General features: G+C 39.6%; 1 protein-coding gene across 3 annotated transcripts in view; it reads right to left on the bottom strand.

The window, feature by feature from the left end:
* Positions 1–26,298, bottom strand: part of WDR7 (WD repeat domain 7) — a 273,050-nt gene that overhangs the window by 48,148 nt on the left and 198,604 nt on the right. For all 3 annotated transcript variants that reach the window (XM_081943578.1, XM_081943577.1, XM_081943579.1), the window contains 3 exons: positions 13,632–13,749; positions 10,461–10,610; positions 7,919–8,001 (listed from right to left, as the gene is read on the bottom strand). In XM_081943578.1, the coding sequence (XP_081799704.1) occupies positions 7,919–8,001; positions 10,461–10,610; positions 13,632–13,749 (351 nt within the window). The remainder of the gene's footprint in view (positions 1–7,918; positions 8,002–10,460; positions 10,611–13,631; positions 13,750–26,298) is intronic.

The raw sequence follows: 26,298 nt of genomic DNA, 5'->3' as shown, positions 1-26,298 counted from the left end.
AAGTCCAGTTGCCCTTTGAAAAAGCACCTTGGACTGAGATGCTCCATAGACCCGTGATGGCGAACTTGTGACACGCGTGCTACAGGTGGCACACTAAGTCATATTTGCTGGCACGGCAGCCCTCAGCTCGGCTAATTTTCAGCCTTCCGGAGGGCCGTGGGAGGTCATTTTCACTCTCCCCAGGCTTCAGAAAAGCCTCCGGAGCTTGGGGAGGGCGAAAAACAGGCCCAACGAGCAAACCAGAAATTCGGAAATGAACTTCCGGTTGGGCCATTTTTCATCCTCCCCAGGTTCCGGAGCCTTTCCTGAAGTCTAGTGAGGGCGAAAATGGCTCTTCCTAGCAAAAGCCTCTAAAGCCTGGGGAGGGTGAAAATTTCCCACCCCCCCTCATAGGGGTTGCTCACGCATGTGCAGTCGGGGGTCGCTCGCGCATGTGCAGGTGGGTGGGCACATGCACACACATACAGATTTGGCACATCTTTAGAAAAAAGGTTAGCCATCACTGTCATAGACCTTCAGTGTTATATACTGCTTAGCTAGCATTCTATTCCGCAGATAACTTATGTTGATTTTCAATTGAATATCCATGCTGGTATTCCACTTCCTTTCTCCAACACATGTTTGCTTGGTGATCTGAAGCATCCATGCTCTCTTCTCTCACCTATTGTAGGCTGATATGTTCATCCCTGAAGCACCAAGCATGAGGCAACAGCCCAGCCAACCCCACAGTGAATGAGTCTATGAAGTAGCACTTTGGGACAATGACTTTGCAAGCCCATCAAGGCCCACATGAGTTCTCAAGCACGGTACAGAGATAAATACAGGTAGTCCTCAACTAACCACCACAATTCGGCCCAGAATTTCTGTTGCTAAGTGAGGCATTTGTCAAGTGAGTTTTGACCCACTTTATGACCTTTCTTGCCATGGGTGTTAAGTGAGTCACACTTGTTAAATTAGTAACACGATTGTTAAGCGAATCTGATTTCTCCATTGATTTGGCTTGTCAGAAGGTGATCACATGATCCTGCAACCGTCATAAATACAAGTCAAGCATCTGAATTTTGATCCCGTGACCAAGAGATGCTGTCAGAGTTGTAAATGTGAAACATGGTCAGAAAGTCACACTTTTCAGGGATGTAACGTCGAACGATCATGAAATAAACTGTTGCAAGTTGAGGACTACCTGTATTTTGGATCAGGACTGTCGGGACTTAGATCAGATGTGGGTTCCGGATCCCGTCGCAACTGGTATGCTGCAATGGGCATCCACCACATGCGCGTGCGCTGTGTACTCATGCGCACATCACACTGTGATGCTCGGAGCATTGCGCAGGCGCCATACGCTGCATGCACATGCGCAGTGGCCTGGTAGGGTCAAATACCGGTAAGGAGAGCGGGCAGGCAGGTCCTCTGCAGCACCGTACTGGAACAGTACCTGCCACTCCCACCAGGCACCGGTACACCCGTATCGGGGGGGGGGGGACCAGCCGTAACCCACCACTGACTTAGATTCTAATCTGTCTTTTTAATCAGGGAAGGTCAGAGGGTGATTCTAGGCCTGGCAACTTCTGTCAGCCCATCCTCCGCACTGTGGCAGAGAAGAGAAAAAGAAATGATACGTGTGCCTCCTTGAGGTCGTTGAGGAAAGGGTGATATAAATCTAACTAACCAACCAGTAATTACATTAAATAAAATTACTGCTACAGCGAAGCAGACATTGTGCATTAATCAATGTATCAGTACCGTTACACGGAGACAGCTTTCAAATTAATGACATTAAATATGGTACATTTTCTGTGAATTTCTGCACAAACATTTTTATTGTTAATATAGTTACAGGAGGAAAACTGTCATGTAATAGAATTTAAGAGGCAATTGAAAGCTTTTGACCTTCCCTTGTAGAGAAGAAAAGGATCTTCTTTAATTTGAAAACTGAGAGGGATTTCAAATAGGTCAACCATTAAGGATTACGATACTGGGCCAAATGGAAATCTTGGAACATGGACATAGGAGAGGTATTGTACAACAAATGAGCTGGATGAAGGCATACAGAGAGGCAATAAAGATGGGGTAATATTTTTCCTCTATTGGATAGCACTAGATGTTCAATATACCATGTTTTCCCAAAAATAAGATAGGGTCTTATTTTCTTTTGACTCCCGAAATAAGTGCTTGTCTTTACTTTTGGGGAGGTCTTATTATTTTTGAGCTGTAGGAGGCAGCGAGCGTGGTCACCTCATGGCTGCTGCTGCGTTGCAATATTTTTGGGGAGGTCCTATTTTTGGAGAGAGCTTTAGCGCATGTGCTCTAAAGCCCGATTGGGCTTATTATCTGGGGAGGTCTTATTTTCAGGGAAAGAGGGTAGTCCCTGAATATATCTGGTTAAACCATCTGCTAGAGTTACAGCTGGATGGATATCACTTACTCAGGAAAAAACTACTCTCATTTATTGGGTTCTTATCCTTCTTGTGGGAAAAAAAAATCTGAGAAATGTTCAGCCTCATTAACCCTAATGAGTGAATAACACCCCTTAAACACATTCTCTAAGATCTGAAGAATGCTAAAAGTATCAGTTATCGATCGACCTCTTTTATACATTATGAGTGCATGATAAAGATCATCTGAATTTATTTCGGATTGATTTTGACAAAGTTTAGTCCAGGCAAGAGGCTGGAAAATGGCAGACCATGAGTTCTAGTCCTGCTTTTGCCATGAAAGGCAGTTGGATGACCTTGGGGCCAAGTCTCTTTCTCTGCCCAGCTCACCTCACATGGTTGCTGTTGTTGTGGAAAAACAGGAAGAGGAATGTGTGTTGGATATTCTCACTGCCTTCAGTTATTTGTATGTACGTCCATACGCATGTATAAATAATAAACAAACAAATAAATAAATTTTTTACTCAGATTTTGGTGCTGAAATGTCCGAACTCCTTCACAACCCAGTGTGAACTTATATTTTTTTTCCAGGGTTAATTTGCTGAAGATTCTATTGTAGGAGTACAACTGAAGCAGTGGTGGGTTTCAATTTATTTTACTACCAGTTCGCTCATGCGCCTGTGCTTGTGCAACGCTTCTGTGCATGCACAGAAGCATCTGGGCGGGTGGGGTGGAGCCTCCTGCCCCCTTCACTACCAGTTCGCCCACCTCTGAACTGAAGCAAGCAGGATATGGCCAGATCCAAAAACGAAAATCCTTGTTTGTTCTTTAATATCTCTCCCCCCACTTTCTAATAAATGGATGTTTAGAACAGGTCTAGATGCTCTTACAATATTTCTCAAACATCAAGTTGTCCTTGCATGGCAAGACTACATGAAATTAGCCCATGGGCTACAAAACAATACTCTTGATCAAGTTAACCTCACTATCTATAATATTATCACAAAGCATTTATCAGTTTAAGTATCAGGTGGTGTTAAAAACTACCTTAGAAATACTTTGATGCATTTGTGATATTACAGGCGGTCCAATTTGTGCCCCCAAAGGATCTACAAACTATTTTGAAATTACGATGCATTCATAATATAAGCTTTTCAAAAAGAAAATGAAGCTTGGATATTATGGAAAACTCCATAACATATTAAGACTGTTCCTAACATATACTGAGTTTGATTCAGCTCATTTTGTAGCATAATCATAAAATACTTTTCGGCACTAAAGTGGTGGGCTTAATAATTAAAACTTCTGCTTCATTCTGCTGTATCCAAATTTCTGAAATTCTGAATCGAGAGGTTGTAAAATCATTTTTTAAAAAAGAAACATAAATGACATCCTTACCATGTGCCACTCACAACATTTTAAAAAGGGGATAAAACACTATTAGCAATTACTTAGGACTGAATAATATACCTTATCTTCAATATAACATCAATTTTCCATTCTAAATTTAGTTTTGGGCCTTTTCATAGACCTGAAAAATTATACAAACCCTGGATGAGTGGCACACCAATCTTATAATTGGTGGTGCACCAATAAAGATGTCTAGACATCTTTATTTGCAAATAAAGAAATTCAGACCGGCATTCTTGTTTATATCCTTTTCTGAATTCTTTGCTCATCACACACATTCTCAATTTTTGCAATTTGTCTTCTGAACCATGAGAATTTCTTATCTCTCTCCAAGATTGTTTTCAGTGTACTGCCAGTATTGGTGGGACTGTGTTTTTCTCCTAGGTAGATCCTTGTTTAGGATACTGTTTTCTGCTTGACCATCTCATGTTAATCTCTGCTTATTTGGGTGTAGGCTTTTGGAGACAATGTATTTTTTTTTGTTTCCTTCCTAGTGTTTTTACTGTCTGTTTTGACTGATGTGGAAATGTGATCTACCTCTAGGTGTCTGTTAATGGCCGATTTGTCTGAATGCAAGCTTCCAAGAATTCCCTGGTGTTTATGGATTTAGCTTGGTTTAGGATACGCACAGTTTCCTTGTTGAAACTATGGTTGAGTCGGTCCATGAGTCGCCACCCTGAGTCCTTTTGGAGAAGGGCGGCATATAAATCCAAATAAACCAAACCAAACCATGTGGTGTAACATTAAGGAGTTTTCATCATGTCTTCTGACTGCAAGTTTGTCTCCATGCATGTGTTCTGCTAGTCTTCTGGTACATAATGGCTGTCATAGTCCTTAGGATTTATGTGTAGATTAGTGTTTCTCAACCTTGGCGACTTGAAGTCCTGTGGACTTCAACTCCCAGAATCCCCCAGCCAGCATAGCTGGCTGGGGAATTCTGGGACTTGAAGTCCATAGGACTTAAAGTCACCAAAATTGAGAAACACTGGTGTAGATTACTCCTCTTTTTACTTCTTGGGCTGATGGTCTTTTGATTTACTTAAGATGCTTTGGAGGGCTTTAATTGGCTTGTGTGCTGCAGTGATGCCAAGTAGTAAAATTCTGTTGTTTCTGAGATGTTTCTGGTGCAAGTTAGTGATATCTTTTTCATAGTTTGCGGTGGTTGTACTTTAGTGGGTTTAGTGGTCAGACACATCTTGAAAAAGTTTGGTGGATATTCATTTTTTTGGAGCATATTATATAAGCAGTCTGTTTCCTTTTTGCCGATGTTCTGGGACGGTGCAGTGCATTTGAATATTCATTTGAATATTTTTAGCATTGGGTGGTGTTTATTGGGATGTAATTTTTTTTGGCTTTTGTATGTACAGTATGTATGGTGTTCTGTTCATGCTAAAGGTGGTTCAGTCTTTGTCTGCTAAAAGGATGGTGATGGTTTGGTCCCTCTTTAGATTTTTGCTCTACTTTGAATTGGTTCTGATTCTGTTTTCTGGGTCTGTGGTATGATTGTCCATCTTATGTTTTCTTGGATCTTGATTTTGCTAAATGATCTTGCTGAATTAAGGCTCACATAATTCCGAGAAGCTTCCACTATCTCTTAACATTTTCAAAATGTCAAAAACTACATTACCCTATGCCTAACCCAATTATTGCTGCTATTATTTCAGTGTTTCAGCTTGTAGGATTTCCGTCTGGCATTTTAATGAGCACCTACAATTGAGTGCAATATTAAGCAGCAGAAGATAAGGCCTCACCGATACGCACGCTATGATCCGTGCAAAATGGCTCAAGAAAGCCACAAGGCATAAGTAGGAAGGTTTCTAAACTGGCTGACTGGCAAATATGTTCTCAAAATCTATAGGCTGCTATGGCGACTATGGGATTTGTATAACATATAACATAACTATAATGTCTTTATATAACATGTGTAGCAGCCTTATTATCTGTTTACTTATTTTGAATCTGTGAACAGCTAAATAGAAACTGTTAAGTATGCACTCATATTCGCATAGAGCCATGGTGGCGCAGTGGTTAGAGTGCAGTACTGCAGGCTACTCCGAGGTGGATAAAACGTGGACCCAGATTGTTGGGGGCAATAGGCTGATTCTGTAAACCGCTTAGAGAGGGCTGTAAAGCACTATGAAGTGGCATATAAGTCTAAGTGCCATTGCTATATTCACAGAACATTATTCTGTTTAATTTAACTGCACAGAGGGGTTATGTCAGCTTCTGTTGATTCGGTGATTCATTGAACTGTACTGCTTGACCAGGAATGTGCAAGCTTTGTCCAAATGTGGGATCTTTGGAAGGGGTGGGGGAGCTAGATGAAGAAGTAGTGGCAGCTTGAAGTTCTGAGTCCCACATTCTTCGATATTTGTTGACAATGTTGGAAAGCAACATTCTGGAAAATGATTCATAACAGAACAAACCCAACGTTAAACGTTGAACTATCGTTTCAACGTGAAACATTTGCATTAAATTGAAATAGGGAGGCTGTATGTTCTGTCCTGCCTTAGGCATAAAGCCAACTGGATAACTCTGTGCCAGCTGCTTTCTCTCAGCCCTAGAAGGGAGGCAAAGGCAAACAAGTGATGAAAATGTTGCCAAGAAAACTGCAGTAACTAATCTAGGCAGTAGCCAGGAGTCAAGACTGATACAAAGGCACAAACGGTAAAACAAAACAAAACCCTTAAAGTATACTGAATAAGCTTTCTGCATACTAAGCAAGGAAGACATATACTCTTTTACTAGAAAAGCTGTTTGATCTCCACACTGGAAGGAAGGCTTAGCAAGTTGTGGGGGTATATGGTGGTATCTGGAATAATTTCGTATCTTAAAAAGTAAACCTGATACAGAATTTAATTGAGTTTGGAAACCATTCCTAGACTAGTAAATGAACATACGGATTTATACCACAAACTTTGGTTTCTTTATGTTTTAGAGTCTGTGCTTCAATTTTATAGGATTTTCAAATCAGAATGGACTTTTAGTCACATGGACAGAATTTTCCAATCACAGTCAGTGATTTATAGCAATTTGATCATGGTTACTGACATTCATACTTTAATGCTTGGAGTTTAATACTGATTTTTTTTCCCAGTCTTTGAAATCACATAATATATTCAGTTACTTTTAATTAACTAATGATATATTGGAAAATGAAACCCTCCATTCCGTTTGTAAATTCCTTATGCATTTGTTTGTATATTGTTCACTTAATCTCTTTCCTCCTCCCTTTTCTTTGGCGGTTTTGTAGAATTTTTATATTGTACCTGTGACCTGTTGGCTCATTCTTCTTTCTACAGGTAAGTTCACATGGTCTCCCATCTCTTTATGACTCTCAGGAGAGCCTCAAAGAGCAGATTGTTTTTGATCTGGTGGATCTGCTTCTAATTTGTTAAGCGTCTTCCTTGTCTTATGAACTGATACTTCCAGCTTTCACTGTTCTCATAGCTTATTTTTCAAGTGGGTAAACTATGTCTGGTTTAAGACCAGCCATGGGAAAACTGAAGCCTTCTAAATTTTGGCCTTGATCAATCTGGAATTGCGCCGCCTGCGGTTCGATCTAAGCATAGGACACAAAATTGTCAGCTATAACATCTTGCCTGTCAACTACTTCTTCAGCTCCAAGCACAATAATACACGGGCAATCAATACTGTTGATCTCTTCCTCCTTGGCCAACTGACAGAACTGCCTGCCATTTTGCTGGGAGGGAGGGGGAAGGATGAAAAAGCATACAAAACATTCCCTTACAGATTAGTGGTGGGTTCCTACCAGTTCAGACCGGTTCAAACGAAATGGTAGTGGTTTGGCGGCCTGGGTTGTTGGAACCGGCAGTGATCCAGGCCTGCCACGCCCCTGAACCGGTTCTCTGGGTGGCGCCTATGGAGTCGCCATCTTGTTTTTCGGTTCTGCGCATGCACAGAACAACTTTTATTGTACTGCGCATGCGCGACGGCACGCCCACGAGGGAACCGGAAGTAGTGGCTGCCAGAACCCACCCGTTACAGATGGAAGGGAAACTGGGACCTTACCCCCAATCTGTCTGGATATATCATCAATATGGTAAGTTTCTCTGTTGTAAAAACTGTTCACTGCTAATTTTGATACTCGCAGGATCCTATTATGATCCTACCTGCAGATAGCTGGAAAGCACTCCTGCAGTCCCTTCTTCTTGACTAATGAGCCTTCAAGACAATACATGATGATGTCCATTACCTATGGATAACAACAACAAATTACTATTGACAAATAATTAAATCCTTGCAACAGCATTTTGCAACCATACTTTGAGGAGCCATAATAAAACGTAGGAAAGAAAACTTCATCTATCATTAGCATATATAGCAGGAATACTGCTAACAACAGGAGTAACGTTATAATTCAAGTATCTTTTGTAAGCTGCTCAAATTTCACTTATTTCAGGATTGTTAAAGAAGGCAGCATTCAGAGTCCCAATGGAAAGTACTTTCCAGTGGAAGACAAAGTGAAGAGGCTTAACAGACTATATCCCATGCGTTATTCCAATCACATGCAGCAAAATTCATACATCAAAGAACTTTCAAGCAGCCTTTGTATCGCAAGACTTAAAACATGCAACAGTCAGGATTTGGGGATTTTGGCTATTACATGTAAAAAGAATGCAAATGTGTTAAAACTGAGATAGCAATAACCTCCATGGATTAAACATGGCATGCATAGGGAAAAAATATTTGTGATTAGTGCACTGCCTTATGCTAAATCTGCATCTAGCAGAAATATTGTCTGTGCTGATTTTCTGAGCTACCAATGTTAATTTTCAGTTGTAGAGAAAACTGGATAGATTGGTATTCTTCATGCAAATCAATACTTTAAATTAACCATGCAGATTGCTTCATATAGCACTTAAAAGTATAACTGGGAATGTGTCATTTAGACCAGGGGTCTCCAACCTTGGCAACTTTAAGCCAGGCGGACTTCAACTCCCAGAAATTCTGGGAGTTGAAGTCCTCCAAGCTTAAAGTTGCCAAGGTTGGAGACCCTTGTACAGTATCTGATTCAATGTCTAGTACAAGATTCCAAATGAAAAGATCCCCAACAGATGGTTTGGAGAGCTTTAGTGGAAGGGAGAATCTTTCTGGTAATTGATCCATTGTTAGATCTAGTCTTCCTTTTAGAAAGGTTTTCCTATCATTCAGTCTGAATCTAACTTCCTTCAGGTTCTAACTTCACAAGCCTTCATGTTCTTGAAGAGCAATAGCCTATCCCCAGTCAGTTGACTTTTCTGAAACTAAACCTACCCTGGTCCCTCAAGTCAGAAGACTTAGTTTCCAGGAGCCATTCCATCCATTTCCTTTTATGAGTTTGTTCCAGTTTGCCTGAATCTTTCTCAAAATATGATGTCCAGAATATATGCAGCACTCAAAGTGTGGTCCATCTAATATAGAATACAAGGAAATTATTTCTATGGCTTGAAAACTATTTCTACAGTGCCTTGTGAGTGAGCATGTCACTGATTCATATTCAGCTTGTGATCAAATACTGTATATCCTCCTCTTCCTCTTTTCTTCTTCTTCTTCTTCTTCTTCTTCTTCTTCTTCTTCTTCTTCTTCTTCTTCTTCTTCTTCTTCTTCTTCTTCTTCTTCCTCTTCCTCCTCCTCCCCCTCCTCCATATCACTCATCGGATGTTGGCAATTAGGTTGGCAATCGTATTTTTATCAACAGCTGCATGAAAAAGTGCTGCTGAGTTTTGTCCAAACCAGTCCCTTAGATTTTGAAGCCATGATGTTCTTCTTCTGCCTGGGCTTAGTTTGCCTTCAATCTTTCCCTGCAGGATTAAGTGAAGTATGCCATATTTTTCCAGGTGTCACATCACATGTCTGAAATATTCTAACTTTCACTTTTTAATGGTGTTGATGATTTTCCTTGCCTTTCCCAGGTGACTTATCACCTCCTCATTCTTTTCTTACATACTGTTATCAAGTCAGGTATCTCCTTCCCTATTAATATGTATCTGACTTCTTTTTCCTAAATGTTGGGCATTGCAGTTGCTGCTATCAAATTTCACTCTATTGCTTTTAGTTTTCTACTATAACTTAGAAATATCATTGAACGGTAGCTACCCAATCCCTTTTGTGCCATCAGCCAAGAATACCAGTATTTTGCACAAATTTTCTGGTATTTCAAATCTCTATTCAGAGAAATGATGAGTTAACCCTCTCCCTTACACAATTGTTTGTCTAAATCTGTTACTTGGGCTAGAATGTTTACAGGACACAGTAACTTCCTTTCCATGGCCCAGTTAAGAACGTTATGGGCATACCAGCTTTGAAAATAGTTTTACACCCACCCATATTGAAATCTCGTTTGGCCCTCAATTAATTTGCTAAATGTTGTGTGGCACGTTGCCAAATCCTCTAGTGAAATCAAAGTATAGTCTGTCTGCAACATTCCAACAATCTATTAAGAAAGTCATTCAATCAAATGTTTTAAAAAACAATATTAGTCTGGTAAGACGTGCTGACCTTTCGTAAGCACTTAAATCATTTAATGCCTTTGAAATGATTTTGCAATGACAATGATCTGTTGTACCAACAGGTAGACCAATGCAAAGGCTCTTATCTTCTTCAATACAGGATAAACTCAAACATAAATACCAACTGTTATTAGCATGTAAGCATAATAAAACATTGACATACCTCTACAAGGAGATCCACAACATCTGTTGGCATTTTTTCAATAAGGATTTCAATAACCCTCAGAATTTCTCCCTTTGCTCGAGACAAGGTGGTGGTATGAATATTTTGTTGAGACTGTGTATTAGCTTGAAGAGCAGTGTGCCTGTGTACCTACAAAAACAGAGGTATTTAAGAGTTAATTTGTAAGCTGCCCAGCATCTCCTTATACAGGAGATGGGTAGCATAAATATTGAAAATCTGCTATATATAAAAAAATGGCTGTGTGTGTATATGTTCCAGCATAACTCTGGAACGCCTCGAGCAATTTCAACCAAACTTGGTACACAGATTACTTACCCTCTGTAAACAAATACTGTGGGGGTAAGACACCCCTAACACCCCTAGGGGTGTGTGTTCTATTTTAAGATACAACCTGTTGTGCCTTAAAATGGCTTCTACCAGGCTGCCTTAAAATGGATTTTACTGTACAGCGCTGTGGAGTTGCCATGGTAACAGCTTCACAGTACTCCACAAGGAGCAAGGGGGAAAATCCAACATTAGAAATTGTGGCAACATTCATGGAAGAAGGGTTGGGATATTTAGAATATTTAAAATATGTAGATATTTTCTATTAAAATTTCATGGGTTCACAATCATAAGTCGAACAAAACATTAGGGTTTTGTTTATTACTCTGCTTTTGGTAATGTATACATGGCCCAGTTTGTTATCTTTATGGAATATTCAGTGCTTCATCTATACCTCTTAATAAGTTACTGTTGCAAATGAGTCCAAATAGATATTCATTTAGTGTAGTTGAGATTATTGTTCCACATGTTTAATTAGAAAATATATGCTCAGAAGTATTGGGAATTAATTCATCATAACTTGTGCAATTTGAAGCTCTAATTTGCAATACAAATGCCAGGTTCAGAAAATCAGGTCTACACGTGAAGGGCAATTAAATTGATTTATTGCTAAACTGCCTATCGACAGGAATCTTCTCAACTGATGGTCAGGACCCACTAAGAGTTAGATAAGGGTCAACAGAATTTAAGGGTTTTCTTGTGGCTACATAATGATTCTAGCCTGATTCTTCTTTTCACTCTGGTCCCAGGTTCTGCCATTCCATCTCATACAACACACCCTTAAAGGATTTTTACAAGGTTAGCCATCTATATTCTGCATAATCTAATTGGGCAAATGAGCTCAATCTAGGAACACTGCAATTAATTAGGTCAAAATTATACTATCACTATAGATTAGGAAATACATTGTGTTTGTTGACAGTCCTCTTCAAGTCTTCTAATGGACACCTGTTTATATTTGTACTAACATGGGGTAACTTACTTACATTTATAATCTACTTATAATGACCCCATAATCCCTTGCGGGGTGTAGTCTGGGCAACTGAATGGAGCGGAGTGTTTACTGCCCTTCCTGCCGCCAGTGCGGAGTTATATTCAGCAAATATGTTCTCATTGTGCCCACAAAGAGAAATACCTGCCTCTACCTTGGATCAAACTCACAGTCTCCTGATTGTGAGGCGAGAGCTCCACCTCTAGGCCACTGCACCACTCTAATTACCTGCATTTATCTGGTTCATATATTATAAAAATGAATACAATGTTCATATAGTGGTAGGGAAGAACAAAGAAGCTAGAGCTGTATCATCATCATCATCATCATCATCATCATCATCATCATCATCATCATCATCATTTTAGCCATTGTCTATCCACTGCAAGATGGACAATCCTCTTTCACATGTTTCCAACCAATACACTCCTGAGCTTTCTTTTGCCAATTGGACCCACAATACTTTCTGATGTCATCGATCAATCTTGTTTTATGGATGCTTTTATGGATGCTTTTTATTAAGTGGGATCTACTTATTATTACATATTATATTACTGATAGTCCTCGACTTACAACAATCCATTTAGTTGCGTTTCAAAGTTACAATGACACTGAAAAAAGTGACCTACAACAGTTTTTTCAGACTTACAACGATTGCAGCATCCCACGGTCATGTCATCAACAAGTGGACGCTTAGCAACTGACTCAGATTTATGACGGTGGCAGTGTCCCAGGGTCATGGGATCACTTTTTGTGACTTTCTGATGAACAAAGTCAATGGGGAAACCAGATTCACTTAAAAACTGTGCTACTAACTTAACAACTGCACTGATTTATTTAATAACTGTTGCAAGAATATTTGTGAAATGGAGTAAAGCTCGCTTAACAAATGCCTTGCTTAACCAAATAAATTTTGGGCTCAATTGTGGTTGTAAGTCAAGGATTACCTGTATTGTATTGAGTATTGGGAAGCAGACTAACTTGATTCTCCATCCCGGACAATTTTCTTAGTCCTAGGAACAGCAATAGAAGGTAACAGCTATCTTGCTTCTTGTTTGCATGTCTCCACTCTAGATCTGTTGATCAGTTTTACTAAAGGTAAAGGTTCCCCTTGCACAAGCGTGCTAATCATTCCCAACTCTAGGGGGTGGTGCTCATCTCCGTTTCAAAGCTGAAGAGCCAGTGCTGTCTGAAGACATCTCTGTGGTCATGTGGCCAGCATGTCTAAACGCCAAAGGCGCATGGAACGCTGTTTGCATTTTTACATGCTTTCCAACTGCTAGGTTGGCAGAAACTGGGACAAGTAACAGGAGCTCACTCCGTTAAGCGGCGCTAGAGATTCGAACTGCCGACCTTTCTGATCGACACGCCCAGCGTCTTAGCCACTGAGCCACCACGTCCCTACAGCTTTACTATTGTTTTACTATATATATAGTACTTACATCAGTTTCACTATAAAGTGACAAAGGAAATGTTATGTAAAAACAGTAGCCCATTTTCATCTAGAGTCGGAAATCTAGAGTTCAAGAGACTCTAATAAATATGCCCATCCATTTGTTTTGGGGATATAAAGCCTAAGAGAAGCATTCTTTTTCTCCTCTTTTCTATTTCAGGAAAAAAAACCATATGTTTTGCATAGAAGCATTGCAACTGGCGAGACGTTGAAATATACCACCTCTTGCACGCCTAGATGCAAATTCAGATATACATGAAATCGAGCCATTTTGAAAGGAAAGGGAAAAAGCCAGTAGATGCTCAAATGTTTCTTGTTGCTAAACAATGAAGGCATTGTTCCTCCTGAGGGGAAGCGACATGGGCAAAGGTCTCCTGCTTACCTCCTTGGCAATAGTGGTGATGAAAGCGGGTGGCCTCGCCGTGGCAATGAGGGAGAGAGCGTGTCGTGCAGAGCGGGCGGAGTCCGCTGCTGGACTCAGAGGCAGCCCCATTTTGATGCTAATCAGAGATCAGACAAAGAAGGAAAGGGTGGTGGTGCGGGAAGGGGGGGGGAGAAAGAAAAGAAGCATTAGAAATATAGACTGAAAAGATTAGACACAGCTTATAATGTCAGTTCAAGGTCAACGGGAGCACTCAAACAGTTAGAATATAATGGACTCCCAACAATGAGCAGTGATTAGAAGTCAGGGTGTTCTAGGAACTAATACAAAATCAAATAATTAAGCGTGAAGATTGAAAACAGTATGTGCATCTGTCCAAAGTGTTAAAAAGGCCTTGTTAACAAATTATCTAGCTGTAGTACTGAATACATATCAAGAACCAAGATCAACACAAATGTGTACTGCCATGCCAAAACAACAACAGCAACACATTTTATATCTCAGCTAAAGTTTAAGGCGCAGTGTGAATACAAACCTGCTGTTAGTTATTGCTATACCAGTCAACCCATCATATTTTCGGAATAGCTGACATTGGAACTGCTGATTTTAGCATGGCCATCCTCTTTCCAAGTACAATTATTCTTTTTTTTTTTAATGGTGCCATTTGTAGCAAATACAGAACTTAGATCGGAAATCACCTACAGCACATTGCAGGGACAAAGAAAAGGCAGAGTAACTGCTTCTCTCCCACATGTCCAATGAGTTTACTCTGACGTACCAAGAAGCAGGAAACAGAAAATGCGCAAGTCTGATCAAATTCAAATACTTCAATAGTAACAGATCGGAATTCTATGCAGTCATTAGTACTGCATTTGCCCCTGTGGTTGTCCCAAAGGGGCTTTTTTTTTCTTCAGGAGGCAACTGGACTTTCTTGTTTTTTTTATTCTTTTGAAGACGTTTCGCTTCTCATCCAAGAAGCTTCCTCAGCTCTGACAGGATGGTGGGGAATGGAAAGGCTGGGGGGGGGGGAGCACCTTTTGGACAACTCTGATCTGGATGACTGAGGATCTCTACAGACTTTGACCCTGTGGATGATTTTATGTACTGTAGGTCTTTCCAAGTGGGGGCATAGCCTGAGAACCAAAACCTAGCATGATAGATGTAAAGAGCATTAAAAAATATCGTAGTTTTCCCTCCGTTGTCCCAAAAGTGCTTTTTCAAGAGACAAATGGGACTTTCTGCTTTTGCTTTGAAGACGTTTCGCTCCTCATCCAAGAAGCTTCTTTAGCCCTGGCTGGATGGTGGGGAATGGGAACTCTCTACCATCCAGCCAAAGCTGAAGAAGCTTCTTGGATGAGAAGCGAAATGTCTTCAAAGAAAAAACCAGAAAGTCTGGTTGCCTTTTGAAAAAGCACCTCTGGGACAATCATGACCTGGATGACTGAGAATCTCAGTCAGATAGTTTCCCACCATTGTCATCTGAGGGTACCAAAGTGTAGGTGTAAACTTATCTTCTCAATCTCCAGTGTTTGCTCAAGGTTACTGTTTGATTTCTTTCAAACAATAGTATGTTCCCCTTCACACAGGAGGCCTGAGAACTGATCAGCTGGGCAGAAGGGGGAAAGACTCCCCAGGCGGCAGCCACAATATACACATATTGTTAGTGAGGGCCACACCTTAAGGACTTCCAATTAGCAAACTCCAGTGAATAATTGTTAGAGAACTTTGATCATGGGAACATAATTTGTTGGTGGAAGGAACCTCATATATGTCTCACTTTTAAAAAAAAATCAAACTAAGAAAATACTTAAAAGGAAAATGTAGGAGATCACCAGACTGAGTCCAAGGAAGAGGTCAAATGTGTCATCAGTCTCAAGTCCCTTCGTGCTCAAAAGAGATCTAAGTCCAGCCCACCTTAAGTTCTCTTATCTACCACCTATTTGCTTTGACTGTTAGTATTCAGAGAGCTTTAGCATACCATAAACCTATATTCTTTTGAAGTGCCTGGACTCCTGATTTTCTGCACTTGACAGGAAAGACAAGTTAGAGTGAAAGTGTTTTCACAAATGAGAATAATAGATCGTCTTTTTTACTTGGATATTTCAGAATTTCAGATGACCATCACTGTCTAATTAAACAGCAATACCTACAGGTAGTCCTCATTTACTGATGGTTTGTTCAGTGCCCGAAGTTACCATGCCCTGAACAAGGAGACTTACTGCCGCTCTTCAAAGTTGTAGCTGTTGCAACATCCCTGCAGTCACACAATTGTGATTCTGCCACTTGGCAACCGATGTGCAGTACATTTACAAACGATCGCAGTGACTTTCTGTCACACAATCGACATGTACAACCTTTTGCAGCAGCTCCCCAAAAGCCAAATCAATGGGGAAGCTGGCGGGAAGTCGCAAGTCACAGTCATGTGACAATACACTTAAGCAACTGTGGTGATTCGCTTCACGACTACAGGCAGAACTGACAAACGTCCGTCACAAGAATCAGTCCATTATTCCCAATAGAAACGCACCCTGCATCTTTTGCACTGTTTAAAGAGGCGTGCAATGTTTACATTTCCTTTCCAAATTTGAGTCTACGTGAATATTTTCTCATCGTTTTCTCCCAACAATCTGTCACGTTAGATATGGACCAATTTTGAGAGGCTGAGCGGAGGTGGGTGGATGCTGGGCAGAAACACCAGAAAGAAGCAATTAATTTAAAATGCAATCTCCTTAATGTACCTTTCTCGTGTTTTATGACTTTCAGAGCTAAAAAAAACCCAACAAAAACGGAATGTGTTCTTTTCCTCCTCCCTCTTCCTGATGGGAAGGCATAGATTTTTCTGAAAGCAACAGGCTCCTTATTAATTCATTAATGACACTCTCTAGTGTTAGTATGTGGCCAGAGATTAGCCCCCTCCTGTAGCTGAGCCAGCTGGTCTATCAGAGGCAAGAACTGCGCATGAAGGAGCAGGCACACTGCCTCGAGACCCAGGGCCAAATCAAAAGCAGATGCGAAGCTAATATGAACAAGGGAGTGTTGAGTTGGTTGGCCCTACAGTCGGGATTTTCATTGAGGGATTTTTTCTTTTTTCTTTTACTCCTCTGCATGGCCAATACAAAGAGCGCCTTCCAGGCATGCAAGGTAGCTGTGATGCAGGGGACCTGCTGATAGTAAGAGTAATAAATGTCACTGTAGCTTGTGTGTATGGATTTGGGCAAGGATCACGGGGACAATAGTGGGACATCTGCTGTGCAGAGAGGGAGAGAGAACTCGGTTCTGTCAGAGGGATCAGACAGCAGCTGAGGAAGCCTTCTCTGCGGAAGGAAAGCAAAACGCAAAACCAAAGGAGAGGATTGTGGACTACAGGTGCAAATAAATTGACCTGGGGCAAGGGCAGTTTTCTTATATCCATCCGGTATTCATTTTTTATTTATTTATATCCCGTCTTTTTTTTAAAATTATAAATAATTCAAAACACACAGGATACAAGCATGCAGAGAATGGTTTCGGAATCCCCCCCCCCTCAAACTCTTTACCAGTCACAGCCATATGAGATACATGTACTCTTTTTGATAATAAAGTGACACCTCATATTTGTGGTGTGTGTGTGTATGTGTGTGTGTGTGTGTGTGTGTGTTTGTGGTGTGGGTGTATTTCTGTTCTCTCCTTGTACATTTAGGCGAGAATATGCACTGGGGAGCATGAATGAAGCCTGACGTGATTAGAAGGGAAGAAAGCAAAGAATGGATGAAGTCAACAACACTGTGAACTGCTATCCAGCTGACTGCTACATAGGGATGTACTGAGGGAGTTTTTCTACAATATTTTTCCCTGCCGGCCTTGGATGAATCTGATCCATTGCTCTTTCTTTCATTAACTTTCCCCACCACAACAAATTTTATCCATTCTGTTCAGTTTCTGGATAAGGTTAGTGAACCTGGTAAACAATAACAGAAGTACCGCAAGCATATGAGTCACCAGAGGTACCAGGCAGCTTACTATTTCTTTACAATATTGTCAATCTCTCAAAACAAAGGGAGAGAGGGAGGGAGGAGGAAAGGTGGGAGGGTGTGTGGGAGTAAGGGAGGGAGGGAGGAGGAAGGGTGTGAGTGTGTGGGTAGAGGAAGGGTGTGTGAGTGTGTGGGAGAAAGGAAGGAAGAGAGAGAAGGAGGAGGGTATGGGAAAAAGGAAGGGAGGGAGGGAGGGAGGAAAGGTGTGTGAGAGGAAGGGAGGAACAGAGGGAAGGAGGAAGGAAGGAAGGAAGGGAGAGAGGAGGTAAGTGTGTGGGAGGAGGAGAGGAAGGGAAGAACAGAGGGAAGGAGGAAGGAAGGGAGGAAGGAAGGAAGGAAGAAGAGGGGGAGGAGGAAGGGTGTGTATATATATTTTCATAGATGCCGATGTCCTGTTCTGTGTCTCGTTTTTTTGGGGGAGTCTCCCTTTGGATTAGGTTGGTAATTGTTTTTCTTTGGAATCTGTTGTGAGAGTTTGTGAGAGTGTGTAATTCAGTTTTCAGGTGGTCTTTGTCGGCTAGGCGTTTGGTTCTGGAGATGAGGGTCTTGGCTACAGAGTTGATCTGTGCAGGGTGGTGATGGGATTGTGCATTTAAGTAGCGGTTGGTGTGTGTTTTTTCCGGTAGATGGTGTGTCCTAGGGAGCCATTGGGTTTTTTGTAGATTAGGACATCCAGAAAGGGAAGTTGGTTGTTTGCTTCTATTTCCATGGTGAATTGTATTTTGGGATGTAGGCTGTTGAGATGTGTGAGAAAGTTGTCCAGTTTTTCTTTCCCGTGTGGCCAAATCACGAAAGTGTCATCAACATATCTAAGCCAGAGTTTGGGTTTGTGTTCAAATTTATCTAAGGCGTTAATTTCAAAATGTTCCACGTATAGGTTTGCGATGATGGGTGAGAGGGGTGATCCCATGGGTGCTCCTTCTATCTGTTTGCATCTTTGTCCATTATGGATGAAGTATGTATTGGTTAGGCAGCGGTTGGTCAGGTCCAGGATGTGTTTAGGGGGGTTGTGTTTGTTCGGGATAGTTTGGCTTGGTAGTCAGACGTGTTCATCACCACTGTGGTGTTACCTTTGTCTTCCTCAGGTTGGTGAGTGCTTTTTGTTCTTCTTGCTGTAAGTTGCTTCTGGGTGGATTACTGGAGCAAAGGACGTTGGTGACTGCAAGTCTGATTTTATTGGCTTCATCTGGGTTGATTTTGGTGAGTGTAGCTTCAACTCCGCATATGATGTCTTCAGTGGGGATGCGTTTAGGGGTGACTGCAAAGTTGAATCCTCTGGAAAGGACATTGGTTTCAGCTGGGGTGAGGGTTCTGTATTGACAGCTATCCAGACAGCCTTGACAGCTTTCCAGAACAAACACAGCCCCTAAACACATCCTGGACCTGACCAACCACTGCCTAACCAACAAATACTTCATCCATAATGGATAAAGATACAAACAGATCGAAGGAGCACCCATGGGATTATCCCTCTCACCCGTCATCGCAAACTTATACATGGAACATTTTGAAACAAACGCCTTAGATAAATCTGTGTGCTCCCTCCCATATTTGGGCATACCAGGGGTTGTGACACAATACATACCTATTTCTCTGGCTTAGCTGATAAAGGAGGATAACCTGTGGCTTAGTGGCTAATACAACTGCCTAATATGTAATACAGCCCAGGTTCGATTCCCAGTAAGGGTATGGCTAGCTGATGAGAGCTAAATAGCTTGAAATAGATCTATACTAGTCTCCCTTTATTTATTTATTAGCACAAATGCAACACAAATGTAACAAAGGCAACATAAAATATGGTTTTCTGCCTGGATGGTCTCCTGGAGTGAGCCGAAAGACAGAAAAGGGAAGCAGTGTGTTCCCTCCCATATTTGGGCATACCAGGGGTTGTGACACAATACATATATACATACATACATACATACATACATACATACACACACACACACACACACACACACACACACACACACACATTCTTGAATTATGGACATAATTCTGAAATGGAAAGCTCATTATGAATTGATAAAATTCTAAAGTAATTCTACAATTTGTAAAGTTTGCATGGTAGCAAGTCAGACATACAGTAGTGAAATTTGCATATATCGTAGAGCATCTGCTCTACTATTAACTCACTGAAGTTTCTATGAGAAAAATCATGGATTTTCCTCACGATCCTTTCATTCCCATTTGAAAATACTATAGCTTGACTTAATGGCAAATGACTGGCTTTTCTCTGGTTAGGCAATCCCAGAAGCATGTAACTATTAGAATTCTACTTTTCTTAAATGTAGACTTCCAAATTGAGTGCTTCTCATACTCAGGCATATTTTGGTACATTTCCATATTAAGGAGTCTTGCACATTCATAGCTTTAACTGGTTATTTTAATGTGAAAATGGAAATATTTCTGTTTTCATAAAGCTCTCTTGAAAGAAACCAGAAGCAAAGCAAGAAACAATACTGGCAAATTCCTTAGGTGAAACCAAATATCTAAATTAATAAATACATTTTGCTGCTTAATTGCAGAGCAGTGCATTGGACAAACTGCATCCAAGTAAGATGAATTAAACTGCATACTTATAACTGGAGACTGTGGGTCAGGACGATTTCTATAATCTCTTTAAGCATAGAATCAAAGCTGAATTAACACTAGTTAAATACTCTTAATTCTCTGGTGCAGTTAACACATTTCCCATAATTTAAACCTTTCTGGGGAGAAAGTCGAGGTGGAGTGGAAGTGGAAATGGAGGAGATGGAGGAAAGGAGGAAAGAACTGCCAAAGTGCAAAGAAAAAATTCAAAGATCTGCACACTGCAGCTTAGCTATGTATTTTATTCAACACTTGCGCACATGCGCACACACGGACACACCAAACACACAAAAAGATAAACACTGCATGTGTTTTCCTTTGTCAATAAATGTGAAGTGATTTTTTTCCCCCTCCGCCTCGGAACCACACGCTCGACATAAAAGCTCCTTTATAAACCATGCTTAACATCACAGACAGAAGTGAGGCAGCTGTGCGCTGTTATTGTGTGCACGGTAAATCAGGCACAAAAAAGGGGCAGCTCAGCAGGGCATCGGGAGGGTAAGATGGACACTTAACCCCCTGTACACATTGTTGCTCCATTTCTTTCCCTCTTAAGTCCCTCTGCAGTCAGTACAGTACCTGTCACGGATGTAACAGGCCATTTTCAATCTAAATCTTGTTATGGATTAATAAGCAAACACTTTCCCGCTTATTATGCAATTTATCATGATGAAAATTGCATCGGTCTCCTCAAGGCTACATGCTGATACATTCATTTATTCAGCAGCTCTGTATACAGAGAGCAATACTAATCTTTATGACAGCTAGAGGTATACCAGGGAGCCTAAAATAGCATCTTGAAAAACCATACTTTGTCTTTATGGAAGCTCTGCTCAAAACAGACACCTACAAAAATGTTACATGGACACATGCCTCGCTCTTCTCTAAGGAGACAAAAGTATTTTACTTTCGCAATACCCAGCTTGGTAGTAATAACATACACTTATTTCCCGTTTCACCAAAACCAAAAATTAAATAGTGCCTCACGATTTTTCCTCTCCTGATATCAGCATCCTCAAACCTGAAAAGTTTGTTTAAGGAAGGTAGCTAGAATGTTCAACAACAACATAAGAATAATGCAATATAAAGGAGCACCACTGCTGAATTGGAGAAAATAATCTGCCCTCAATGTTTTGGGAATGGCACATATGTCCTCTATATAAAGTGGGTAATTTAATAAAAGGATCACATCAAAATTTCTGCCAATCAAAATTTAAAACCTGCATTTTCATTTGAGTTCATATAGCTTCATCTTCATATAAAAAACGTATGTTCATATAACATGACTCTTTGAGGAAAACAATAGGAAAACTTTGATTTGCCCTCAATTAACAAAGAATCAACAACTATCTTACAAACTTTAAAAATCTGACAGGAAAAAAGCGTATCAAGTGAGCCAGATGGAAAATGACTGAAGACATATTCATAAATCCCTTTTAAAAATTAACAAAACTACTTTACGTGATGCAACATCATCATTATCAAAAAAAGCTTTAGAATATGATTTTTAAGCAAATGTTACACAGATAAAAATTTCTTGTCCTGGAGATGATGTTTCAGCCTCCTTTTTTTCTAAGTAAATAATATTAAATGATAACACTATACGAGATTCAGACAATAATCTTCAATTTTGCATTATAGTTTACTCAAAATGTTTATAATGACTTTAATGATTTCTACTTTCATGATGCTTCTAAATTTATTTTCAATACTGCATTTTAATGCATTATTTCCTGTTTTGTGATTCTAAAAATCAGGGTAGAATGTTTAAACATAATTAATATTAATGAGCAGCATCATTGTCCTATGTGTTAAATAATTCAGAAAAGGGACAAAGAATCAAATGAGATAAGCTACATTAGTTGTCTATATTGGCAAAAACTTTAGCTGAATTGGAGAACTCTTAGAGAAAGAAGCTTACCACAGAACATCAGGATTTGAATACATTTTTGCAAGACAGTGGAGAAAACACAATTTAAAAATCCACTTACTTGAGGTTTTAAAACATTTTCTGACATTTTAGAACAGACTGAAGAAATTTGGTAACAATCAAAAATGTGTTTTATTAGATACAAGTGTCTAAAGATGTGGCACACCTTAGTTGCACAAGAATGAAAGGGAAAGAAATAAAACTCAGCGGTATGACTTTGTCCTCCCTAATTCTCTAGAGGGAAACATTAATTTTAAAATACAAACTACATTTCAATATTATATTTTATTACGTCTTTTATCTAGTATAGTAAAAATTGAGCAAGAATATTATGTTTTATGAGGCAAGAATTAAGCACAGATAATTCAAATTACAGAGAATGATGATTTTAAAAGGATTTTATTACCATCATGGAAAGGATTTTTTCATAGCTCAGAGGATGTGAGCAGAAGGACAATGATTAATTCTTACTTCCTCCAGAAAGCAAGAAGATATTTAAGTAAAAATATAATTTTTGCACAATTAGGCTGGAAACTCTTCGAATGGCTTGGTTTGTCTAAGCACTGTGATAACTGCACAATCTTTTTTATATCTTTGTCTATGAAAAATTCTTTTTGTTTTATAGTTTTATTGATTTTTCTTCTCAAGAATTTATCATTTTTTTTAGATTTGCCTATTTGTCAGACATTTCATGGTTACATGAAGGCAGTAGATCTTAAGAGATGATACAGAAATATTTTATTTTTATACATGGATCAGGATAATTTTCACTACTTTTTAAAATCATCTGATTAGGTTCAAGAATATTAGAGATAATGCATATTTAATTCTTTGGTTGCATTAGGCATATGTTAAATTCAAAAGGAAGTTATTTAGGTATGATTTTACAATAGTAAGAAAATACATGGATACATGCAATTATGCTAGTGTTTTTGAAAAATTAAAACCAAAACGTGTGATCTTTTTCAACTGTTATTGCAAATAGATTCTTCTTCTTATCGTACTTTTTCTGAATTCAAAAAAAATCTTGCTGTGATAAGCTTTTTTAAAATAATCATAATTCATAATGGCATCTACCTTTAGTTTAGCCTACAGAAGAAGAATGTTACGCCAAGTTAATAATTTTGGAAGCAAACTGAGTTTTGATCACGGTTTATGATTATATCCATCGTGCTATCACATTAATAAAGTAAAGAGTAATGATAGATTATGATCCTTTTCATGCAACTGATATACTCTCCATATATAATAATAATAATAATAATAATAATAATAATAATAATAATAATAATAATAATAATAATAAATTTTAATTTATAAACCGCTCCCATTCCTAAACAGGACTCGGGGCGGTGTACAGTCATATTAAAACAGTATGAATACAAAATATAGATATACTTAAATATACAAATAGGTAAACGGAGGAGGTAGGATATGCACTGTACTATATTTAAATTAAAATACAAATAAACATTGAAATTACCCTTAAAAACTACCCAATAAGATGTTTGCCAGGAGGTTAAAATGGGACTATAAATCAGTTAAGCCAGCTAATTGGAACAGGTGGGTCTTAAGCTTCTGTCGGAAGGAGCGGAGGTCGGTAATAGTTCTAATATCGGGGGGGAGGTCATTCCAGAGGGTTGGGCCCATCACAGAGAAGGCTCTGCTCCTGGGCGCCGCCCATATAAAATGGAATGTGTTTAATTTTTATGCAAATTGTACGTAGATGGATCTTATCCATAGGTTTAATATACCATGTTTTACATATCTCAAGTTGATAAACAAAGGTCAGATTTATTTACCTGTATTGGTTTTTCTTACATTCACTACTTGGTCCATACCTGCGACAATTGCTTTTCCACGTGAACTAATCATATTTTTAAGGACTGCAATTAAATTATCTCTGTTATGTTTCTTTGCTTACTTCTCTTTCTTGTTTGCAGTGGATATTGTTGGTTGTCACTCTTCTTTGGAGTGACCAGCCTGACTGGTATGGAAGGAGCTGTTCTGCTTAAGCCCCATAGTTCACATTGGATTCTTTACTCTACAGCAGGGGTGTCAAATTCAAGGCCCAGGGACAAATCCGGCCTGTGGGACGCTTAGATCTGGCCAGCAGGGCCAGCCTGGAAATAGTGAAGGACTGGCCCACAGTGCTTCTGCCAGCGAAAATGGGCTCCCGAGCTCTGTTTTCAGCTGCCATGGCCTCCTGCTACCCTCTGACGGTGAAAACGGAGCTCAGGAGGGCCGCACCAGCATCCAGTGACCTAATCTTAGAGATGCCTCCAGTGAGATTGTCGAAAAACTGCATAGACAAGGGAAGTTAATATGGGTCATGTAACTCCCTCTATCACCAATTGAATAAATTCCCCCCCCCCAAAAAAAACCAATTCATAAGGAAGCTCCACAGTGCCCCATAATTAGTTTGACCCAGTGAAGCCTGCCACAAATAAGTAAGAAGGAATAGTAAATAGATTGTAATAGATAACCTTTATCGAAGGAAGAGGGAGGAGGTAGTTGAGGGAGGGCCTGGGAGTGGGACAGCCATAGGCCCCAGAATCTAACCCATCCTCCCTCCCAAGTCTCATAGGCTCGATTATTTGTGGTTTTGTTGGAACATGTTGGAACATAAATATGTGAAATTGTCAATTAAAAAGTCAAAATAATAGCTCTTTTAAGAATTTTCAACACAGAGTGGCAACTGAATTTTTTCTGAAAGAAATCAGAAACTCTCTGGATTTTTGAAAGCTTTCATTAAACTGATTTTTAAATTATATTTCCATGAAAGAATAATCTAGAACAATGTTCTCATTTTTAAAGAAAACATTTTCAGAAAATATCTCACACACACACACACACACACACACACACACACACACACACACACAATTTATCTCCTGGTATTTGCTTGTTCATCCTCTGTAGAATGTTATGTTACTTCATGTTAAAATTTAACCACTTCAAACAGATTTGAGTGTATTTTTAATAGAAAGAAAGGATGGACATATTCTTCTAAATTACCTTGAAAGTAAATATGCATATTGACTGCCACTGAAGCCACGATGTATGTGTGAATTAATGGGCTTAACAGGGCGAGATCCAATCGCAGGTCATAAAACAAATATAAATTTAAATACAACAGAGAGAGGGAGAGGAGTTTCTCCACTGCTATATTTAAGAAAATAACAATGACGTGCCAACAAAAACCAACGAGATGAAGCAAATTCTATTATAAGCAAAATGGAAAAGTACAGGGAATGTGCAGTTTAGACTCCCGGGGGAGATGAAAAGTTTATTCCCTACGTGTCTCAACTCACAAGCACAATTAAATTGATAAACCATAATTTATTGGTTTAAGATTAATATATTGACATGCTCTCTCTTTGTACCTGCCTTTTCTTCCTGATTTCATACTACTTATAGTAGAAAAACTATCATGGCTTCCTTATGAAGTCTAAACTATAAATGTATGATGGGACTGTTTCCTAGAAACCAGGATAGCCTGACTACATTTTCGGTGGAAGGAAAGGAATAAATAAGAGGCATAACACTGGAATTCAATTGGAGAAGAGTATTTCAAATGAGTAAACCGAGATTGTTTTCCTTTTGATTGTGATTTTAAAGTAGATGCCTACAATCACACCCTAAAAGGGTGCTTGTGTTTTACTGAAGTCACAATTCGTTTAACCAGCAATGGATTTGTATGTTGAATGCGCTCGACTTCAGGGTTTAGTGACTATGGTCTACAGAACAAATTTCTAGATGTGGTTGGCATACAGTGGATTTGTATTTTTTTTATCTTTGGATATTATTAATGTCAAGGTAGACTCTATCCATTTACCTTGCTTTCTGACAGGTGGAAATGGGTTCAACCCATAAGGAGTGTTTTCACTCCTCCCCCTCTCCTCCCATAGCAACAAGATTCTCATGGGTTCTCACATTCTCATATCGGACATTAATACAATTGAGAGAGTCCAGAGGTATTTCACGAGAAGAGTCCTCCACTCCTCTAGTCCTCACAATAGAATACCTTATGCCACCAGGCTTAAAAGTTTGGCCTTGGAGAACTTAGAACTACGCCAACTATGGTCTGTCCTAAGCATAGTACACAAAATTATCTGCTACAATATCCTACCTG

Source organism: Natrix helvetica (assembly GCF_964273705.1).
Source record: "Natrix helvetica genome assembly, chromosome: 2".
NCBI classification, from domain to species: domain Eukaryota; kingdom Metazoa; phylum Chordata; class Lepidosauria; order Squamata; family Natricidae; genus Natrix; species Natrix helvetica.
Note: the sequence above shows the minus strand (reverse complement) of the source record. Positions and strands in the feature narration are given on the sequence as shown.